Raw genomic sequence first — 18,056 nt, 5'->3', positions numbered from 1 at the left:
TGCTTTGCCATTGAAAACCCCCTTACTGGAAAATGATCACTGCTTACAGGTATCCTACTTTATAACAAAGTATATAATTTCATTTTAAAGTAAATGGCCCAAACTCCTAGTGCCCCAAACTAGGGTGGGTCATCCTGATGCACAGCCTTCTCCTAAATCCAACTGAAGAAAAGAAAGATTGTTCTTATCAATGTGGCTTTATTGTTTAAACAACAATAAAGAGAAAAAGAAAAATATCATTTTATTCCCTCTCCCCTAGCACCTCAACTATCTTAATTTTTTATTTTTCTTTGGCATCCTAATGCAGATACCATTCTATTTTCTGATTTTTTTTTCTTAATGTTTTGAAATTTCTGCTTAGTCTTCATAATTATTTGTGATGGCTGTGTCATCTATTGAGGTGATAAACCATATTTTTCTTCTGGTTTAGGGATTTTGGCTTCAGGTTTATGATTGTGCTATTCTGAAGAACATGCAGTGTATATCTTACAGAGTTTTGCTTTCCTTTTGATAATTTACTTGTGATAAATTCCTAGGAGGTGACCAAGGGGTCAAAAGGTACTGCATTGCTCTCCAGAATGGTTGTGCCTGCATGGTAGATGAGGGAACAGCTCAGAAGTTAACTCTTGATTGTCTGAGTGATGGCTACTTGGCCACTTATATGGTATCTTTCAAAAATTTTTAGTTATGCAACTTTTGACCATATCAGTTATTTTCTCCAGCTTATCATGTAGACAGGCACATTTTTTAAAGGAGCGTTTTTGACCATGAAAATAACGAGACCAAACATTTTTACTGTGCATGTTTACAGCTTGCCAAATGCTTTCACATCCGACACCTCACTTAATCCTCATGATGCTTGGTGTGAGGCACTTGGGGGAGTTATTGCTTTGTCCGCTTTTAGGAAATGGAATGTAGAGGGTCTAAGGTCGCAGGGTGGTGATGAGTCTACAGCCTCAGGTGTCCTGGAGCTGCTCTGACCGCCTCCTGCCCTCTTCCCCTGTTTCCACACCTCCAGGACTTCGGCAGCCTGCGGTCGGTCACCTCCCGGTGCGACTTGAAGGCAAACCTGGTCAGGAACGGCTGTGGCGGCGAGTTTGAGAGTCCGGTCAGCAGCACCCAGGTCCTGCGGAGCCTGCCTCTCAGCAGCAAGGGCTCCAGCCCCGCGGGGTCAGACGTCATCCAGATGACGCCGCAGGAGGTCACGGTGAACCTGCGGCCCGGTGAGTGCCCTTGGGGTGGACCTGTTCAAGATGGTGGAAAGATGAGCCGGGCCAGGGAGGGGGCAATGGTGAGGTGTGGCCCAGACCTCAGGAAGCAGAGTCCAAGGCCTTTGTGGATGATCAGAGTATCTTTGCTATTTTACAAAATTGTGAAATATATGTAATGTACAATTTACCATTTTAACCATTTCTAAGTGTGTAGTTCAGTGGCATTAAGTATACTCACAATGTTGTCTAACCATCACCACTCTCCATTTCCAGAACTTTTTTGTTATCCCAAACTGAAACTCTGTACCAATTAAACACTAACCCCTCACTCCCTCCCCCACCAGCCCCTGGCAACCACCCTTCCACTTTCTGTCTCTGTGAATTCGATTACTCCAGATACCTCATAGAAGTGGACTCACATACATATTTGTCCATTTGTGACTGGCTTATTTCACTTAGTGTAGCATCCTCCAGGTTCATCCATGATGTAGCACGTGTCAGAATTTCCTTCCTTTTCAAGCTGAATCATCCTCCATTGTACGTATAGACACATTTTGTTTATCCATTCACCCATCGATGGACTCCTGGATTGTTTCCACCTTTTGACTACTGTGAATAATGTTCTTGTTTTTCGTGGGAGGATGCTGGTATGTTTACTCCCTAGTTAATGCAAGTTTCTCAGGGAACATGCTACTGCCAGGAGAAAGTATTTTTTCCTGTCAGCAAATTCCATTTCAAACAGTGGCGTTCTGAAGGGACGATCTTGCAGAGTAGAGATTTTTTTTTTTTTTTTTTTTTTTTTTATGACCCTGGAGCCTCTGCCAGCCCTGGAGCTGATTGTGGTATAAGGGAACTGACAGTTTTTGCACACCTACTCTGTGCCTATTACTTGACCTACCCGAAGGTAGCTGATGTAACTTTACACCTGAGGAGCTGCGTGCTCAAGGGCTCCCAGTCAGAGCAGCGAACCTGACTCAATATTGAGTCTTTGTGGTTGCACAACTCATGGTGCTTTCTAGCTCACCACTTTTGTCATTTTGTATTCTACATATTAGGTCCCTTGCGATGTCAAGGGAGGAAGTGAATGTGGCCCAATTAGAAAGTATCACATTGTTGAGAGAAGGCAGCTTTTTTCCCAAATCCCATTGATTTTTAGCCTTTCTTCTTTCTCATTGTCTAGGAAACCACTGGCAGTAACTATTTCCAGGTGGTTTGTTTAGACTTCAGGGCGGCTGGGTCAGTGGAAAGATGAGGGATCTAGTTGGCCGTCCTAGGTTCTGGTTCTGGCTCTGTTCCTAGCTCTGGGTCCTGGGCAAGCTGCTGTACTCCTTAGCATCTCAGGGTCTTTGTCACCTTCATTCCTCACAGCCCTGTTCAGAGGCTTAAATGAGACTTTTTGTGTAAATGCACTTGAAGAACTTTTAATTATTGTTTTCAAAGAGTAATGGCCAAAGATGCAGATTTTGGAGTCAGCCACGTCTAGATTTGGATAGAGATTCTCACGTCTCAGAAATTGATCTAACACAGCTCTGTACGTCTTAAGCTCTTAGTATTGCCTGTTCTTCTTGTTGTCGTTAGAAAGAACTCTGAGTCACTGTGTATTTGAGAACTGTTGTATTTTGCTTATTGAATTGTCTTGGAAATAAGAAACAGAAGAAGGGTATAAGTGGCATAGAGCAGCATAAACTACTGGATGGCCCAGGGATTAGTGCTGGGATTAGCTGAAGTAACTGTTTTCACAAGTCATCTCACTGGAAGGGACACTTTGCATTTTGTTTAGTGAGATTCCAAGTTGAGAGAGAGAAGGGAGCCCTTACAAAGCTGTGTGAGTGGGTAGAGAAGAGGAAGCTTTCTGAGAGCCAATGTCCGATGGTGTCCTCCAGGGGGAAGATGAATGCTTCTCCCCACGTGGAGTCAGGCTCAGGGTCCAGGGCTCTGACCTAGAAGGGGACGTAGGCGTTGTTGTAGACTATTAATGTATCAGAACACAGTGTATGATAAGAATGGTTATGATTAACATCAAGGGTGTATTTTCCTTTTTAACATAACAGTGTAACAGTCACTTGAAGAAAATTCTTGAAGTCATTCACTTTAATGCTGTTTTTCATTCTTACTAGATCTTCTGTCTTTGTGTTCATATTTTCAAATATGTGTTCATATTTTTCATATACTAACAATGTATTTATTATTGTGTACTGTTTTCACTTAATTTTTGGAAACAAGGACCAAAATTAACACCTTCAGAAGAGTTATAGTTTGAGGGTCATCATCGAGGGAGGTTTTTATTTTTGGAACTGCTCATCTAGAATTACCCTGAGCCTGTGGTGCTCTCTCCAAGAAACATTCTTCATGGTGGCAAATCCTTATTCTTTAGGGTAGATTTAATGTAGGGAAGAGTTGGAGGTCACACAGAATCAGGGATGTCACAGTTTCAGTTCCAGTTTTCAAAATCAGAATTCAGGTGTGGCTCTAAGGCAGAGAGACTGTTTGCTTTGACTTATCAACTGGCTTTTTTTTTTTTTTTTTTTTTTTTTTTGCGGTACGCGGGCCTCTCACTGTTGTGGCCTCCCCCGTTGCGGAGCACAGGCTCTGGACGCGCAGGCCCAGTGGCCATGGCTCACGGGCCCAGCCGCCCCGCGGCATGTGGGATCTTCCCAGACCGGGGCACGAACCCGCGTCCCCTGCATCGGCATGCGGACTCTCAACCACTGCGCCACCAGGGAAGCCCTATCAACTGGCTTTTAAAACAGCCCCCAAAGAAGTGACTTGAGTGAGGGCACCCTCCTTGGGCAGAGTTCTTAAAGTTCTCATGAAGTTTATGCACAATGCTTATTTATGCATGAAGCTCAATGTATACTCAATTAAAGAAAGAAATCAGTCTTATTCGGTATAGTCAAATCTCTCACTAAGCATTACGATTCAGTTTCCAGTATTGGAAATAAATGGGAAACATGATCCTGTGTTTATACAAAATCGCGATGCGAGTGCTGTGTGCAGTTCTGGTCCTACGGAAGGTGCGGTGATGGAGAGCCCTTTGCTGTGGCGGTCAAGGTGAGGGAGGGACTGGCTGCCCTGTGAAGACACACCCAAGCTGTGAGGGTGTTTCAGTTTGTAGAGATGAAGACTAGGAGGAGATCAGATGATAATCTGAATTCCTAGAGGTCTAGAACCTTGTGAATATGTTTCTCAAATATAGAAACGCTTGAAGCCAATGATGCCTCTTAAAATTTTGAAAATTTCAGTAATTATAAAGAGAAGGACTGTCAAACTACAGATATTTCTTTGGGGAAAGGGGAGAATGGTCTGTTGCAATTAACAACATTTTCAGTTTACCAAGCGGGTACTTACTTCAGGGCAATGCCCCCGTGACTCAGGAAGGCATTCAGGTATGTAACGATTGGTTTTTCCATTGTGTATTTTTAGAAATGCTTTCCTGTCTCCTCCTTTGCCCTGCTCCCCAATACCTCATAATAGGTATTTGTTGAATGAAGTGTAGCACTTTACTAGCCTCATTCCAGACTAGTCAAGGACAAGCTTCAGCACAATATGTGAGGTACTTCACCAAGGCAAAGTTAATTGTTCCAGGATAAGCCTGGGAAAAAAAGAAAGAAAATTTTTCCTCTACTTTAAGCAGAATTTTTTGTTTTGCTTTGTTTTTTTAAAATTGAGATATAATTCACATACTGTAAAATTCACCATTTTGAAGTATACAATCCAGTGGTTTGTAGTGTACTTGCAACATCACCACTGTCTAATTCCAGAACATTTTCATCACCCTGAAAAGGAACCCTGTACCTGTTAGTAGTCACTCCTTATCCTCTGCCTCCACGTCATATTCAGCCCCTGACATCCACTAATCTATTTTCTATCTCTGAGGATTTGCTAACTCTGGACTTTTCATTTAAATCATATAATATGTTGTCTTTTCTGTCTGGCTTCTTTCACTTAAGCAAAATATTTTTAAGATTCATTGCTGTTGTAGCATGTATCAGAACTTCATTCCTTTTTATGGCCAAATAATGTTCCATTGTATATGTATAGATACACCACATTTTAGTTGATAGATATTTGGGCTGTTCCCACTTTGGGACAATTAAGACTAATGCTGCAGTGAACATTTATGTACACGTTTTTGTGTGGACATATGTTTCCAATAATCTTGATTGTATAGCTAGGAGTGGAATTGCTGGATCATATGGTGATTCTATGTTTAACGTTTTCAGGAACTGCCAAACTTTAAGCAAGATTTTGTATAAACACAAGATCATGTTTTCCATTTTGTTTCCAGTCCTGGAAACTGTATGTCAGGATAACAATCTTAAAAAAACCTTAACAAAGGGTATAAAATCCTTAAGAAAGGACGTAAACTTTAAAGCATATTGAAATGGTAAAAAGCTAGAGGTGGAGCAGTTAGAAAAGGTTTACTTAAGTCTTTATTTGCCTCAATCCCTTAGCCTGTTAAAACATGACCTCTGATTGGTAGCTTAAAAATTTTTTTTAATGTTTTATTTTGAAGTAATTTTAGAGTTGCAAGAAGTTGCAAAAATAATAGAGAGTTCTTGTGTACCCTTCTCAGCTTTTCCCAATGATAACATGTTACATAACCAGAGCATGTTATCAAAGCCAGGAAATTGACCTGGGTATCATACTGTTGACTAAACTACAGGTGATTGGTTGCTTTTGATATGGGCTTCATGCCAGCCCTTATCTATGCCCCTCTCCCACGTTCTGATTGGAGATGGCAGGTACCTGACTTAGGTATTGCTTCTGCTACCCAGACTGACAATGCACACTTAAAAAGACTTGATGGATGGATAGTGCTTTGCTATAGACTGAATATGTTGAAATTCTAACTAACTCCCAATGTGATGGTATTAGGAAATGAAGGGGGGGGGGCTTTGAGAGGTCATGGGGCAGAGCCCTCATGAATGGGATTAGTGCTATCAAAACAAAACCCCAAAAACCCTCAAGACCCTGGAGGGTGCTTCCCCGCTTCGGCCAGAAGTCCGTAGTATGAAACCCAGAAGAGGGCTCTCACCAGAACCTGACCACGCTGGCCTGTTCTTGGACTTAAGCCTTTATAACTGTGAGAAATAAATTTCTGTTGTTTGTAATCCACTTAGTCCATGGTACTTGTTACAGCAGCCTGAACTAAGATAAGATTATTTTCAAGGAAACTAGAAGTGCCAAGCCCTAATTGCTTGGGGTCAGACACTGTGAAGGCCAGCAACTCTTCTGATGGTTCCATCTGTTAAGTGTCAGAATTCTGAGGTGGGGAGTGGTGTTTGGTACAGCAGGGCGGCCGGTGAGGTAGTTCTTTGGTTCTGGGTCTGGATTTAATTCTGGGTACTAATTGCCTTCCGCTGCAGTGAACAGAGAGCTGGATGATAAGTCTTCTAAGTTGTGCACTAGGCCCCTAATTCCCTGTTCAGCTGTAGTCCATTTTTAACATAGATGATTTTAATGTTTCTTTCAACTTCTAGCACAGAAGTATAATTCTAGGGAATCAAAAAACTACTTATATTGGGGATAGCAGGAGTATTTATCTGTTGAGACACTACTTTGTCTTAATATTTGAACAAAAGTCAATTTTAAAAAACCCAAAAGTTGTTGATAGAATTCTCTACTTTCATTTGCTGGTAATGTTTGTCATCTGGTATATGTTCCTAAGGAAAAAGCTCACTTTTCACTTTTTATTGAAGGGAAGACAGAAGAAACCTTAAAAATACATTTCAGAGGGAATGCTGGTTGATATTGATTATGGTGGGAGAATCTACACTTAGGAACCCAGCAGTGGCAGGAATTCTTTGCGAAATACAGCTGGGGCTGGGTGCATTGGAAACAGGAAAAACCAGCAGGACGTGGGAGGGGCTGCTTGCAGGAGAAGCTTCCTCCTCACAGGTGTGAGGTGATCAGCTTTTCTCTTCTTCTTTTTTTTAAATATGTATTTATTTGGCTCCGTAGGGTCTTAGTTGCAGCATGTGGGATCTTCTTTGAGGCATGCAGGATCTTTCGTTGCAGTGTGCAGGCTCTTCGTTGTGTGTGGGCTTCTCTCTAGCTGTGGCACGTGGACTCCAGAGCTCTTGGGCTCTGTAGTTTGTGGCACACGGGCTCTCTAACTGAGGCCCGCGAGCTCAGTAGTTGTGGCACACGGGCTTATTGCCCCGCAGCATGTGGGATCTTAGTTCCCCAACCAGGGATCGAACTCGCGTCCCCTGCATTGTGAGGCGGTTTCTTTACCACTGGCCCACTGGGGAAGTCCCTGATCAGTTTTTCTTTGGGGTTTGCTTTATCCTATTTCTCTGATCCTGCTGCTTGTCCTGAGGCGGGGATTATGGGGGATGGTTCCAGACAGGAGGGCTGCAGCCACAGGAGGAGATGAGCCTGTAAGGGGGTCTTTTTTTTTTTCCTTTTAAATAAATTTATTTATTTATTTTTGGCTGCATTGGGTCTTCGTTGCTTTACGCGGGCTTTCCCTAGTTGCAGCATGCAGGGGCTACTCTTCATTGTGGTGCGTGAGCTTCTCATTGTGGTGGCTTCTCTTTGTTGCAGAGCACGGGCTATAGGCGCATGGGCTTAAGTAGTTGTGGCTCGTGGGCTCAGTAGTTGTGGCGCGTGGGCTCTAGAGTGCAGGCTCAGTAGTTGTGGCTCACGGGCTTAGTTGCTCCACGGCATGTGGGATCTTCCTGGACCAGAGCTCGAACCCGTGTCCCCTGTGCGGATTCTTAACCACTGCGCCACCAGGGAAGTCCCTGTAAGGGGGTCTTATATGGAGAGGGAGGAGGGGGACACGTGGGCTGGGTGGTGTCACCAGAGACTGGCACAGATCAAGTGCCCACAGTGAAGGCGAGCCCGGCTCTCACTCTCCTGGACTCACGGGAGGTGGCGACTGGTTGAAAGTCTCGGGTGGGGTCTTCTTCCCTGGTGGCACAGTGGTTGAGAATCCGCCTGCCAATGCAGGGGACACGGGTTCGATCCCTGGTCCGGGAAGATCCCACCTGCCGCGAGCAACTGAGCCCGTGTGCCACAACTACTGAGCCTGTGCTCTAGAGCCCGCAAGCCACAACTACTGAGCCCGTGTGCTGCAACTACTGAAGCCCGCACGCCTAGAGCCCGTGCTCCACAACAAGAGAAACCACTGCAATGAGAAGCCCATGCACTGCAATGAGGAGTAGCCCCTGCTCACTGCAACTAGGCAAAGCCCGCACGCAGGAACGAAGACCCAACACAGCCAAAAATAAATTAGAAAAAAAAAAAAGGAAATATTGTCGTTACGATAAAAAAAAAAAAAAAAAGTCTCGGGTGGTGCAGAACTGGTTGGCTGGAGGTATTGTTGAGTGTGCATGGTTCCGGAAGTGTACCCAAAGTTGGAGAACGTGCCCCAGACCCTCTCCCGGCATAGGGCGCCCCTGGCGTGCAGCAGCAGCTTCTCCTTCAGTCAGCTAACTATGGGGGCTCCCTCGGTGGGGGAGTTGCGGCACTGTAGCTTAATTCCCGTGCTTAGCACCCACGCTGAGAACTGGTCTAGAAATGTCAGTCCCTCCAAAATCTGCTGATGTAACTTGAGTCCAAGCTCGTACTGCTCACCGCACAGTAGGCCAGTAAATTGAGAGATGAGTTGCTGGGGCAAGGAATAGCAACTGTATTGGGAAAGTCAGCAGACCGAGGAGATGGTAGACTAGCGTTTCAAAGAACCATCTTCCCTGGGTTAGAATTCTGGCTTCTTTAATACTAACAGGGGAGAGCGGGTAAGGGCCTGGTTCCTGCCAGACTTGGAAGGGGATGTGTTAATTTCTTCCTCCTTGCAGCTAATCACAGGTAGGCCTGGTCAGGATGTTTCCTGTGAGCTAAACAAAGGTATTTTAGCTTAATGCTCATTACCTGGGAGGCAGGGTTCCCAGAGCTGGGTCAGTATGTATAATTTAAGCTTATAGGCAACATCCCTTTGGTGATTAACTTGTAGTAGAATAATAAGGTTCTTCCCTATTACACTCACAGAACATTCCATTATTGCCAAGGCCCATTGAGGAGTCTGTAGCATTTAAAATCCAGCATAGGTAAGGTAGCCATAAACCCTCATTCTGAACATTAATGATATTCCCCCTTTTCTTATACCCCTCCCTTCTTGGAAAACTGGGAGAGAAATTTTTTTTTTTTTTTTTTTTTTTTTTACCATTTGCAGCCTCCCTATGGGGAGGTGTGTGTGTGTGTGTGTGTTAGTGATCAATTTCTCTTAGAATTTAATGACAAGAGATTTCTTACTTCAGAGTAGATAACCTCTTAGTATACACAGAGACCTATGTACCACATCTTGTTTCCCTCTTTGCCTTCATGTCTGGAAAATTTGGAGTTAAATACAATACCCAAGGCCGTTAGCCATTCACACTCAAGTTTTTGGCAGAATGTTCTGTCTCTCTTTTTAGCCCCACAGGAAATTGCTTTAATAATTGACTTTCAGGGGAACTGAGGCCGAAGTTTTTCTTGCGTAGGAGCATTTGTATGGTGTGTATATATGCTGTCTCCTCAGTACCCACAATAATTAGCATCCTCCCCATTTTACTGATCCAGAAACTGAGCAGCAAGTTTAAAGGAGCCTGAGGTCTTGAGCTCTTGGTGACAAGGTCTGGATTCCAGCCCAGCTCTTGCTTTCCGAGGCTAGTGTCCACTTCCCTCGCATGGTTGCCTTCCAGCCTCCCTGACTCCAAGCTAGTTCCCTGTTTCCTGGTCCTATAGTGTTCATCTGTAATTGCTCATAATCCCCCAAAAGGTGGAAGTGGATTCTGGATTAAAGAAGGTATACCCGGGAACTTGGGGGAAGGGCACAGGTAACAGGATACAGGAGACCTTGTAAAGAGGTCATGGGATTGGACAGAGGGGACATGATCGCAGGCCCTCCCGCCCCTCCCCCACTGTGATGTGGCCTCCAGGGATGGGAGGGGCCCTGTGCAGGGACATGGGAACCAGAGACAGATACTGTAGCAGTCCGGAATTCATTCTGGAAGAAGTCTCGAACATTCCTCTGTTTGAGTCAGACTCCAGTGGCTTTTAAAAATAGGCTTGTACCAACAGGCAACCCAAACGGCATCCATCATCAGGCGAGAGCAGCACATGCAAGGACAAGTCAGGGGAAGCAGGCTTGGCTCTGTCATTCAGACTCCCAAGGTAATTATAGTAATCATACTTCACGTGGGCAGGCCTTCACTGCTTACAGAACACTCCCTCCCACACGAGTGTGCTTCATAGCCTCCATGCTGTAGCGCTCTTGTTACTGCCAGTTTACAGTTAAGGAAATGGAGGCTCGGGTTGCACCGCTACTTGAGGGGCAGAGCTGGAACTTGGACTGAGATCTTGTTAATGAAGTAAGTTTGCCTCGTCTGGGGTGGGCGGAGGTGCGGGGAGCACGGAGCACTGGCTTCCTTATCCCGCAAGTTCAAGAAGGCTGCAGCTCGCTGGTTGTCAGCTTGAGGTGAAAGATTGATTCCTCTGAGACGTGACTGCGGGCAGATGAGGCGTGGACCTTCATGCGGGACGAGGCCACCTTCGCCATTGCACCCTTGAACACACAAAGGACGTCCAGATTTCAAATGTGTGTGGACAGTTCTCTCCGAAGGGTTCAAGGACATCTCTTGGTGCCTCTGAGAGGCTAACAAGCCTGAGGGCAGATAGGATGACCTGGTAAACTTCACTACTTGAAGTTGTTTCTGAACAGTGTGTTTTTTAGAGATTCTGAATGAGGAAGGATCATCATCCTGGCACGCGTCCTCCAGTTACTGCGCTGACTTGGTTTGGGCCTTTCTGCACACCATGTGGGGCTGGCTTGCAGAGGCCACGCCTGCCAGAAACTGCCTTTTTTTTTCTTTGTTCTTTTCCTCTGAATCAATTTCTTTTCCCTTTGGCTGTTGACTGCTTATTACAGAACCAAAAGTTATTTTCTCTTTCTTGTAGCTGTAGGCAAATCTAGTAGTGTTTCTTTTCTTTTTCTTCTTTTTCTTTTCGGTGGTGCTAAAATTTGGAACATGTCTTCCTATATTTATACATATAATTTATGATAATAATGGTTTGTGTCTGTAATATCAGATATGCTGGAGAACTAAATACGATTGTTTGATAAATGGCTAGGGAGATAGAAATAGGTGGCCCGGCATAAGCATAAACATTTTTGCCCTCTGGGGGTATTTTAAGTAACCATCTTTGTTTTCCCAGTCTCCCTTGCCTTGTACATCTCTCTTCCCCACCTCAGTTCTTACTCATGTCTGTACCCTTCTTTCGTTAACTTCTTTCCTGTTTTCTGTTTCACGTACACCTTTACAGTCTCCTGGCCACATTCCCGTCTTGGCCAGTCCTTTCTCTGAAGTTGGTATGTTGTTGGTGGGCTACCTTCACCCAATTTGTGTCTGTGGAATTGTCTGGCTCACTGTCCACCAATTACCTAAGGGTCCTTTTTGCTGAGAAAACAGAACACGACTAAGGAGATTCGTTCTTAGAGAGTTTCCTTAAAAAATGCTGAGGCCTGTGTGTGAAAGGAGAACCTAGAGCTGCATCCTCAGCACCCATATTCCCTTCGGTCATTCTGTTTCCAGAGTGAAAAAGATGTCTTCTGAGAGGCACACAATCACTAAAGAAAAGTCAGAGGTGGACCAGCTTTGAAAGCAAAACCCATCCCTTCAGCCCCAGCGAATTGAATGACCTCTAACATGCACGGTCTCTCGGTTGGCACAGGTGACAAGACTACCTTCCAGCTGCAGGTTCGACAGGTGGAGGATTATCCAGTGGACTTGTACTACCTGATGGACCTCTCTCTGTCCATGAAGGATGACCTGGACAACATTCGGAGCCTGGGCACCAAGCTTGCCGAGGAGATGAGGAAGCTCACCAGCAACTTCCGCTTGGGGTTTGGGTCTTTTGTAGACAAGAACATCTCTCCTTTCTCCTACACGGCGCCAAGGTACCAGACCAACCCGTGCATTGGGTGAGTGACCAGCTGCCCTTCTGTTGGGTATTCAAGGATGGGGGAATGGGTCAGCGGGAAGACTGAGCCTAAAGAAAGGCCTAGGGAGGTCATATCTGGGTGCGGGGAGGGAACCTGGCTGAGGTGTTAAATTTGATGAAGGATGATTCAGCTCTGTCCTCCCTGTGCCTGCGAAGAAATAAATTGTTACAAGGTTGCAGAAAGATACAATGATGATAGCTCATTTGTTTTCCTACCTGCCAGACACAGCACTGTTTTCTACATTAATGGATTTTAGAGAGCGTTCTCAGGAAGTGATAGACCCCGGTGATCAGGGAGGGAGCAGGCAGACAACCTAAACTATCTCCTTGTTTGAAGTGACTGAGATGTTTGGAATAAATGAATCCAAGTCGGTTCCTATTGTTTATATCCATAACTATAACTTACCTTGACACAACAAAATGAAAACCCTGCCCTTTGTAGGTGTGATTTTTTTTTTTTTTCCCAACATAAGTACTTGAATTAGAAAATATTCGACAGGGCTTCCCTGGTGGCGCAGTGGTTAAGAGTCCGCCTGCCAATGCAGGGGACACGGGTTCGAGCCCTGGTCCGAGAAGATCCCACATGCCGTGGAGCAACTATGCCCGGGCACCACAACTGCTGAGCCTGCGCTGTAGAGCCTGCGTGCCACGACTACTGAGCCCTCGTGCCACGACTACTGAGCCTGTACTCTAGAGCCTGCGTGCCACAACTACTGAAGCCCGCATGCCTAGAGCCCGTGCTCTGCAACAAGAGAAGCCACTGCAATGAGAAGCCTGCACACCACAAGGAAGAGTAGCCCCCCACTCGCAGCAACTAGAGAAAGCCCACGCACAGCAACAAAAACCCAATGCAGCCCAAAATAAATAAATTTTAAAAATTAAAAAAAAATTTTTAAAAAGAAAATTTTTGAGAAATTATTAGAGAACAAGAGTTTCTAACTACTGCAGTGAGCAAATCCGAAAGTATGTAATGACTCAAACTTGAAGGAAGTTTATTTTCTGCTAACCTAAGTGCAAATGGGTCTCCTGATCAGTGGACACCTGTCCTCTAAGCAGTGAGGGTCCCAGGCTCCATTGGTTCACATGTGGCTTGTAAGGTCATCATGCCTGGAGGATTGCTCATAGGAGGATCCTATGGACCAGGAAAGAGTGGCCTTTGCTCCTACATTCTGCTCTACAGAGCTGGGTTCTAGCGGGGAGGCTGGGAACTAGGTTAGCTGTGCGCAGTGGAAGAGGAAAGGGGATGGTGAATAGGTCCCTGCCCTAGTGCATTTGTGTATTGGAGGTGGAGGGTCACTTCCTCCAGCTCCCCAATATAACCTATGTGAAGGTGGTTTGTTTCCTTTCTGGGCTTTCAAGTGTTCTTTTAAATGGCAAGATTATGCAGTGTGACAACGAGTGATAACCTTCAACTTTTTCTTGACTCATTTCCATGTTCAGCTTTGGTTAGGCTTTGGCATGTGAGGCCCCAAAGCATCGCTAGATGAGGAATAGCTAAGACTTACGTTCTTACTAAGTGTCAGGCACCCACTGCACTTCATACCTTATATGGATTATCCCATTTAAATCTCGTAGCAATCTTTTGAGGTCTCTAGAAGTGAGCTGTATTTTATTTTATTTATTTATTTTATTATTATTTTAAAGTTAATTTATTTTGGGCTGCGTTGGGTCTTCGTTGCTGCACGCAGGATCTCTAGCTGCAGCGAGTGGGGTCTGCGTTGAGGTGCGCGGGCTTCTCGTTGCAGTGGCTTCTCTTGTTGCGGAGCACAGGCTCTAGGCACGCAGGCTCAGTAGTTGTGGCGCACGGGCTTAATTGCTCCTCAGCACGTGGGATCTTCCTGGGCCAGGGATCGAACCCGTGTCCCCTGCACTGGCAGGCGGGTTGTTAACCACTGAGCCACCAAGGAGGTCCCGGTGAGCTGTATTTTAAAGATGAGGAAACCGAGGCTTAGAAGGATTACACAAATAGTAAGGGGTAGACTTGGAATATGAATCAGGTTGAACTACTTCCAGAGTCTGTTTCCATTAATACGATGCTTATTTTTTCCCCATCCAAATCACACTGCCACCCAGAGGCTTTCCTTGAGTTTGAGTAATAATACCCATTCCAAAACCACCCGCCCTTCTAGGCACTCGCCTAAGGGTAATGTTAGGCTATGCTGCAGTAACAAGCAATCCCCAGATCTCAGTGGCTCAACACAATGAAAATTTATTTCTTGCTTGTACAAAATCTGATGGGAGCTACTTTCTGTGGTGGCTCTTCTTCAAGTGGTGACTCAGGGATTTGGGCATCTTGTGATGTCATTTTTGATTCTTTGTCTCCTTGGCTGCCCCTGAGGGGAAGAGGGCTGCTCGTAAGCCCCTGAGCCTGTCTAATTTCTTGTCTCCCCTTTGGCAGCCTCAGCAGTTCCCAATTCTGGGTTGGACTGGGGGGTGGGGGTGAGGTGGTATTTATGCTGTTTTTGTATGTTCTGAATCCTTCCTGACCCTTCTGTACACACTCCTAGAAGCTAACTTAGATCTTCCCCGGGATTGCAATGACACAACAGTGGAAAAAACAATAAGATAAGAAAAAAATTTAGATACAAATGAGATTCTAAGTTCCTTAGCCACAGAGAGGCACTAGGTGTCCTCACTTGCTGGGTTTAGATTCCTCCTGGCCATAGGTAGCTGCTGGCATTATTGTCACTTTGGTCCTGTCCCCAAGGCCCCTTTTCAGCTGCATCCCAGTGCCACATGTCTTTTTGTTGGAGTTCTGCTACTTACCAGGAGCAACAGCATCTTAACCCAACATTTTTTCAGTTCATCCGGAATAGTGATTCTGTCTGCTACTTTTCACCTCTGCTCTCTGGTTGGTCCTGTCTCCTGAGAGACAGGGCGTGTCTCTACTTTGATTCTTCTGGGGACCATCGGTGAACTGTTAGATGCTACATTGGAGGCTGGCAGAGGATGAAGGACTGGCTCGGGGCCCTCAGCATTGAATGACTATTCAAGGTTATTACACTCTCCTTATTCAGAGCTACTTCTCCAAGCCCTAGAAGGCAGAACCAACTGCAGACAGTAGAAGTTTTGACAGTGAGTACAAGGCACACTGACAAGCTGCTTGGGAGACAGGAAATCCGGTGAAAGAATGGGAGTTTGGAAGGAAACGTCAGGTCTGAGTTATACAGATCTCTCTTCCCTAAGCTGGGCAGCACAAAAGGGGAGTCGCTGCATGGCTCAGTGAGCAGGCTGAGATGTATCTCCCGCATCCAGGCAGTGGACTCTGTGTGGTTGCCTGGGTATCCTCAGAGATTCCCCATGGTTCCCAGAGGAGAACAGAGCAAGTGGGGGGGATGTAATCAGGCTGTTTCTGTTCCTGATTCAGCCTGTACATGTGCTTTGTTAGCTTTCCTCAGTTTTAATGGCACTGTGAATTAGTTACCAACAGTTAAAAATAAAAGATTTAACAAAGAATAGCCAGGATTTTAGGTTTTCTCAGAAAACTAAGAGGTCTAGTAAAGTCAGCCTTGTCCCACATGTTGTTTGGCTGCCACAGTCCCTACCACTCCCTCTCGTCTCCCAGCTGGGCTGCCTCGTTGGTTCTGTTATCGGGCCCTCTCCAGATTCTTGGACAGCAATACCATAGAAACGAATATTGCTCCCACAAGACTCTTAGGCAAACGAAGCTTTTTATTGAAAGGATAGCTTGTGCATAAGGGAGGAGGTGGAAAAGAGTGTCAATTCCCCGAGGACTTTCTGGGAAGGGGTTTTAAAGGCAGTGTGAGGGAGGAGGCCACAGGGTGCCTGAGCAGCTTGTGCTCAGTTCTTGGATTGGTTGGCATGGAGGTGAAGTTTGGAGCATCATCAACCTTCAGGTTTCAAGCAGTCTGGGGTCTATGTACCCGCAGTCAGCAGTTTTCATCTGGGGGCCTGCTTCCTGCTAAAACTGGGAGTTTGGCAATTGTGCTAGGTGGCGGATTTATAGTTCCTCTTTTGTCCTTTGGGAACCATGTACAGACGTCAATGGAACAGAGATAGAGCTAATCTTTTACTCCTGTGAGTCTCTGGTTGTTGTCTCAGAAGCCCAAGCTTTTAGGTGCTGTTTTTCTGGCCTGTCAAGCCCGCTTTCTCCAGGTCGTTTCCTTGGTCCTTTTCCAAAATGGCTGTCCTGTTGTCTTCCTGTCTCAGTTTGAGTTCCATGCTTGGCTCCATAGTTGCTGTCTGTGATCCTTATCTGTGCTTTTCCTTCAGCTCATGTGGAGAGAAAATGACAGCGTTCTCTCTCAATGGTACCTTCTGTTAGGTTTTTCTCCTGTGGTGGTGTGGAAGCAGCAGCAGTAGCCCCGGGAAGTTTTGGGGAGATGGGGGAGTCAGGAGGAGTGATTTAACCACCTGTGCAGGACATCTCAGAAGAGAACCAGTTTTTTGTGGGGCTTTCTTGAGGTTTGTCCCTCCTGCTCCGGATGTTTCGGCCAAAGGATCAAAATCCTAGACTTATCCCCTCCCATCTTAGAATGAACCAGAAATGCCAGAACTGAAGTAAGTAGTACCAGGGCTGCCGTAAGAAGAGGAAAAAAAAGTAATTTAATCATCAGATTAAAGAACTGTTTAATTGCTATTCTGAGTAATAGAAACAGTGTTCCTGGGAAGAGTCACATGATATTCACTGGTACAGGATTTGATGGATTAATCCGGCCTGTTATTTCTGGTTCTGAACACTTTTTCTTTTGTTAGAGGTATTAGGCTGTTGCTGACATACATGCCATGTCTCATTTATATGTGGCGTCTAAAAAGGCCAAGCTCATAGAAACAGACAGTAGAGTGGTGATTGACAGGGGAAGGGGGAAATGTTGGTCAAAGGGTGCAAACTTACAGTTATAAGATGAATGCATTCTGGAGCTCTAATGTACAGCATGGTGGTGATAGGCAACGATACTAGACTTGAAATATACAATTGTATACTTGAAAGTTGTTCAGAGAGTACATCTTAAGGGTTCTCACTACGCACACAAAAAATAGAAATACATATGTAAAAATCTTTGCAAGTGAGATAATACATTTCATCCTTCATCATTTATATTTTTTCTTGCCCTTTGTATTCCTTCCAAGAGGTCATGGTACTCCTTCACCCCCTTGAAGGTATTATTTCATTGTCTTCTGGCATGTCCTGTGGCTGATGAAAAGTCTTCTATCTAATGGTTTTCCTTCTCTTTGGTGGCTTTGAATATTTCCCTGTGCTTTTCATGTCCTATAACGATATGCATTCCAATGTGGCTAGGTTGGATTTAGTACTTTTATTTGCATTGTTCAGAACTTGCTCTGCTTGTTTAATCTGAGGATATAGCTTTATTCTTGAAAATTTTCAGACATCATCTGACTCCTGTCTCCAATTCTCTCCATTTTCTTTCTAACGCTACTAAGTGAGTGTTGGGGCCTCTCATTCTAAACTTCATGTTTCTAAATTTTTCTCCCATAGTTTCTACCTCTTTCTTTCCCTTAGCTTCATAATAGAAAATTTCTTCCAGTTTATCATTTTGTTCTTCAATTTAAAAAAAATTTATATTGGAGTATAGTCAATTAACAATGTTGTGTTAGTTTTAGGTGTACAGCAAAGTGATTCCATTATACATATACATGTACTTATTCTTTTTCAAATTCTTCTCCCATTTAGGTTTTTACAGAATATTGAGCAGAGTTCCCTGTGTTATACAGTAGGTCCTTGTTATCTGTTTTAAATATAGCAGTGTGTACATGTCAATCCTAAACTCCCAATCTATCCCCACCCCCCCCCCACCCTTCTCCCCTGGTAACCATAAGCTCAGTTCTCTTAAGTCCGTGAGTCTGTTTCTGTTTTGTAAATAAGTTCATTTGTAT

General features: G+C 44.8%; 1 protein-coding gene across 2 annotated transcripts in view; it reads left to right on the top strand.

Moving 5' to 3' along the window:
• ITGB5 (integrin subunit beta 5) overlaps nt 1–18,056 on the top strand; it is a 110,145-nt gene that overhangs the window by 18,591 nt on the left and 73,498 nt on the right. For both annotated transcript variants that reach the window (XM_082625143.1, XM_082625142.1), the window contains exons 3-4: nt 1,019–1,223; nt 11,931–12,180. In XM_082625143.1, the coding sequence (XP_082481269.1) occupies nt 1,019–1,223; nt 11,931–12,180 (455 nt within the window). The remainder of the gene's footprint in view (nt 1–1,018; nt 1,224–11,930; nt 12,181–18,056) is intronic.

This window comes from Mesoplodon mirus (genome assembly GCF_964341445.2).
Source record: "Mesoplodon mirus genome assembly, chromosome: 6".
Lineage (NCBI taxonomy): Eukaryota > Metazoa > Chordata > Mammalia > Artiodactyla > Ziphiidae > Mesoplodon > Mesoplodon mirus.
This window is presented reverse-complemented; position numbering and strand designations above follow the sequence as displayed.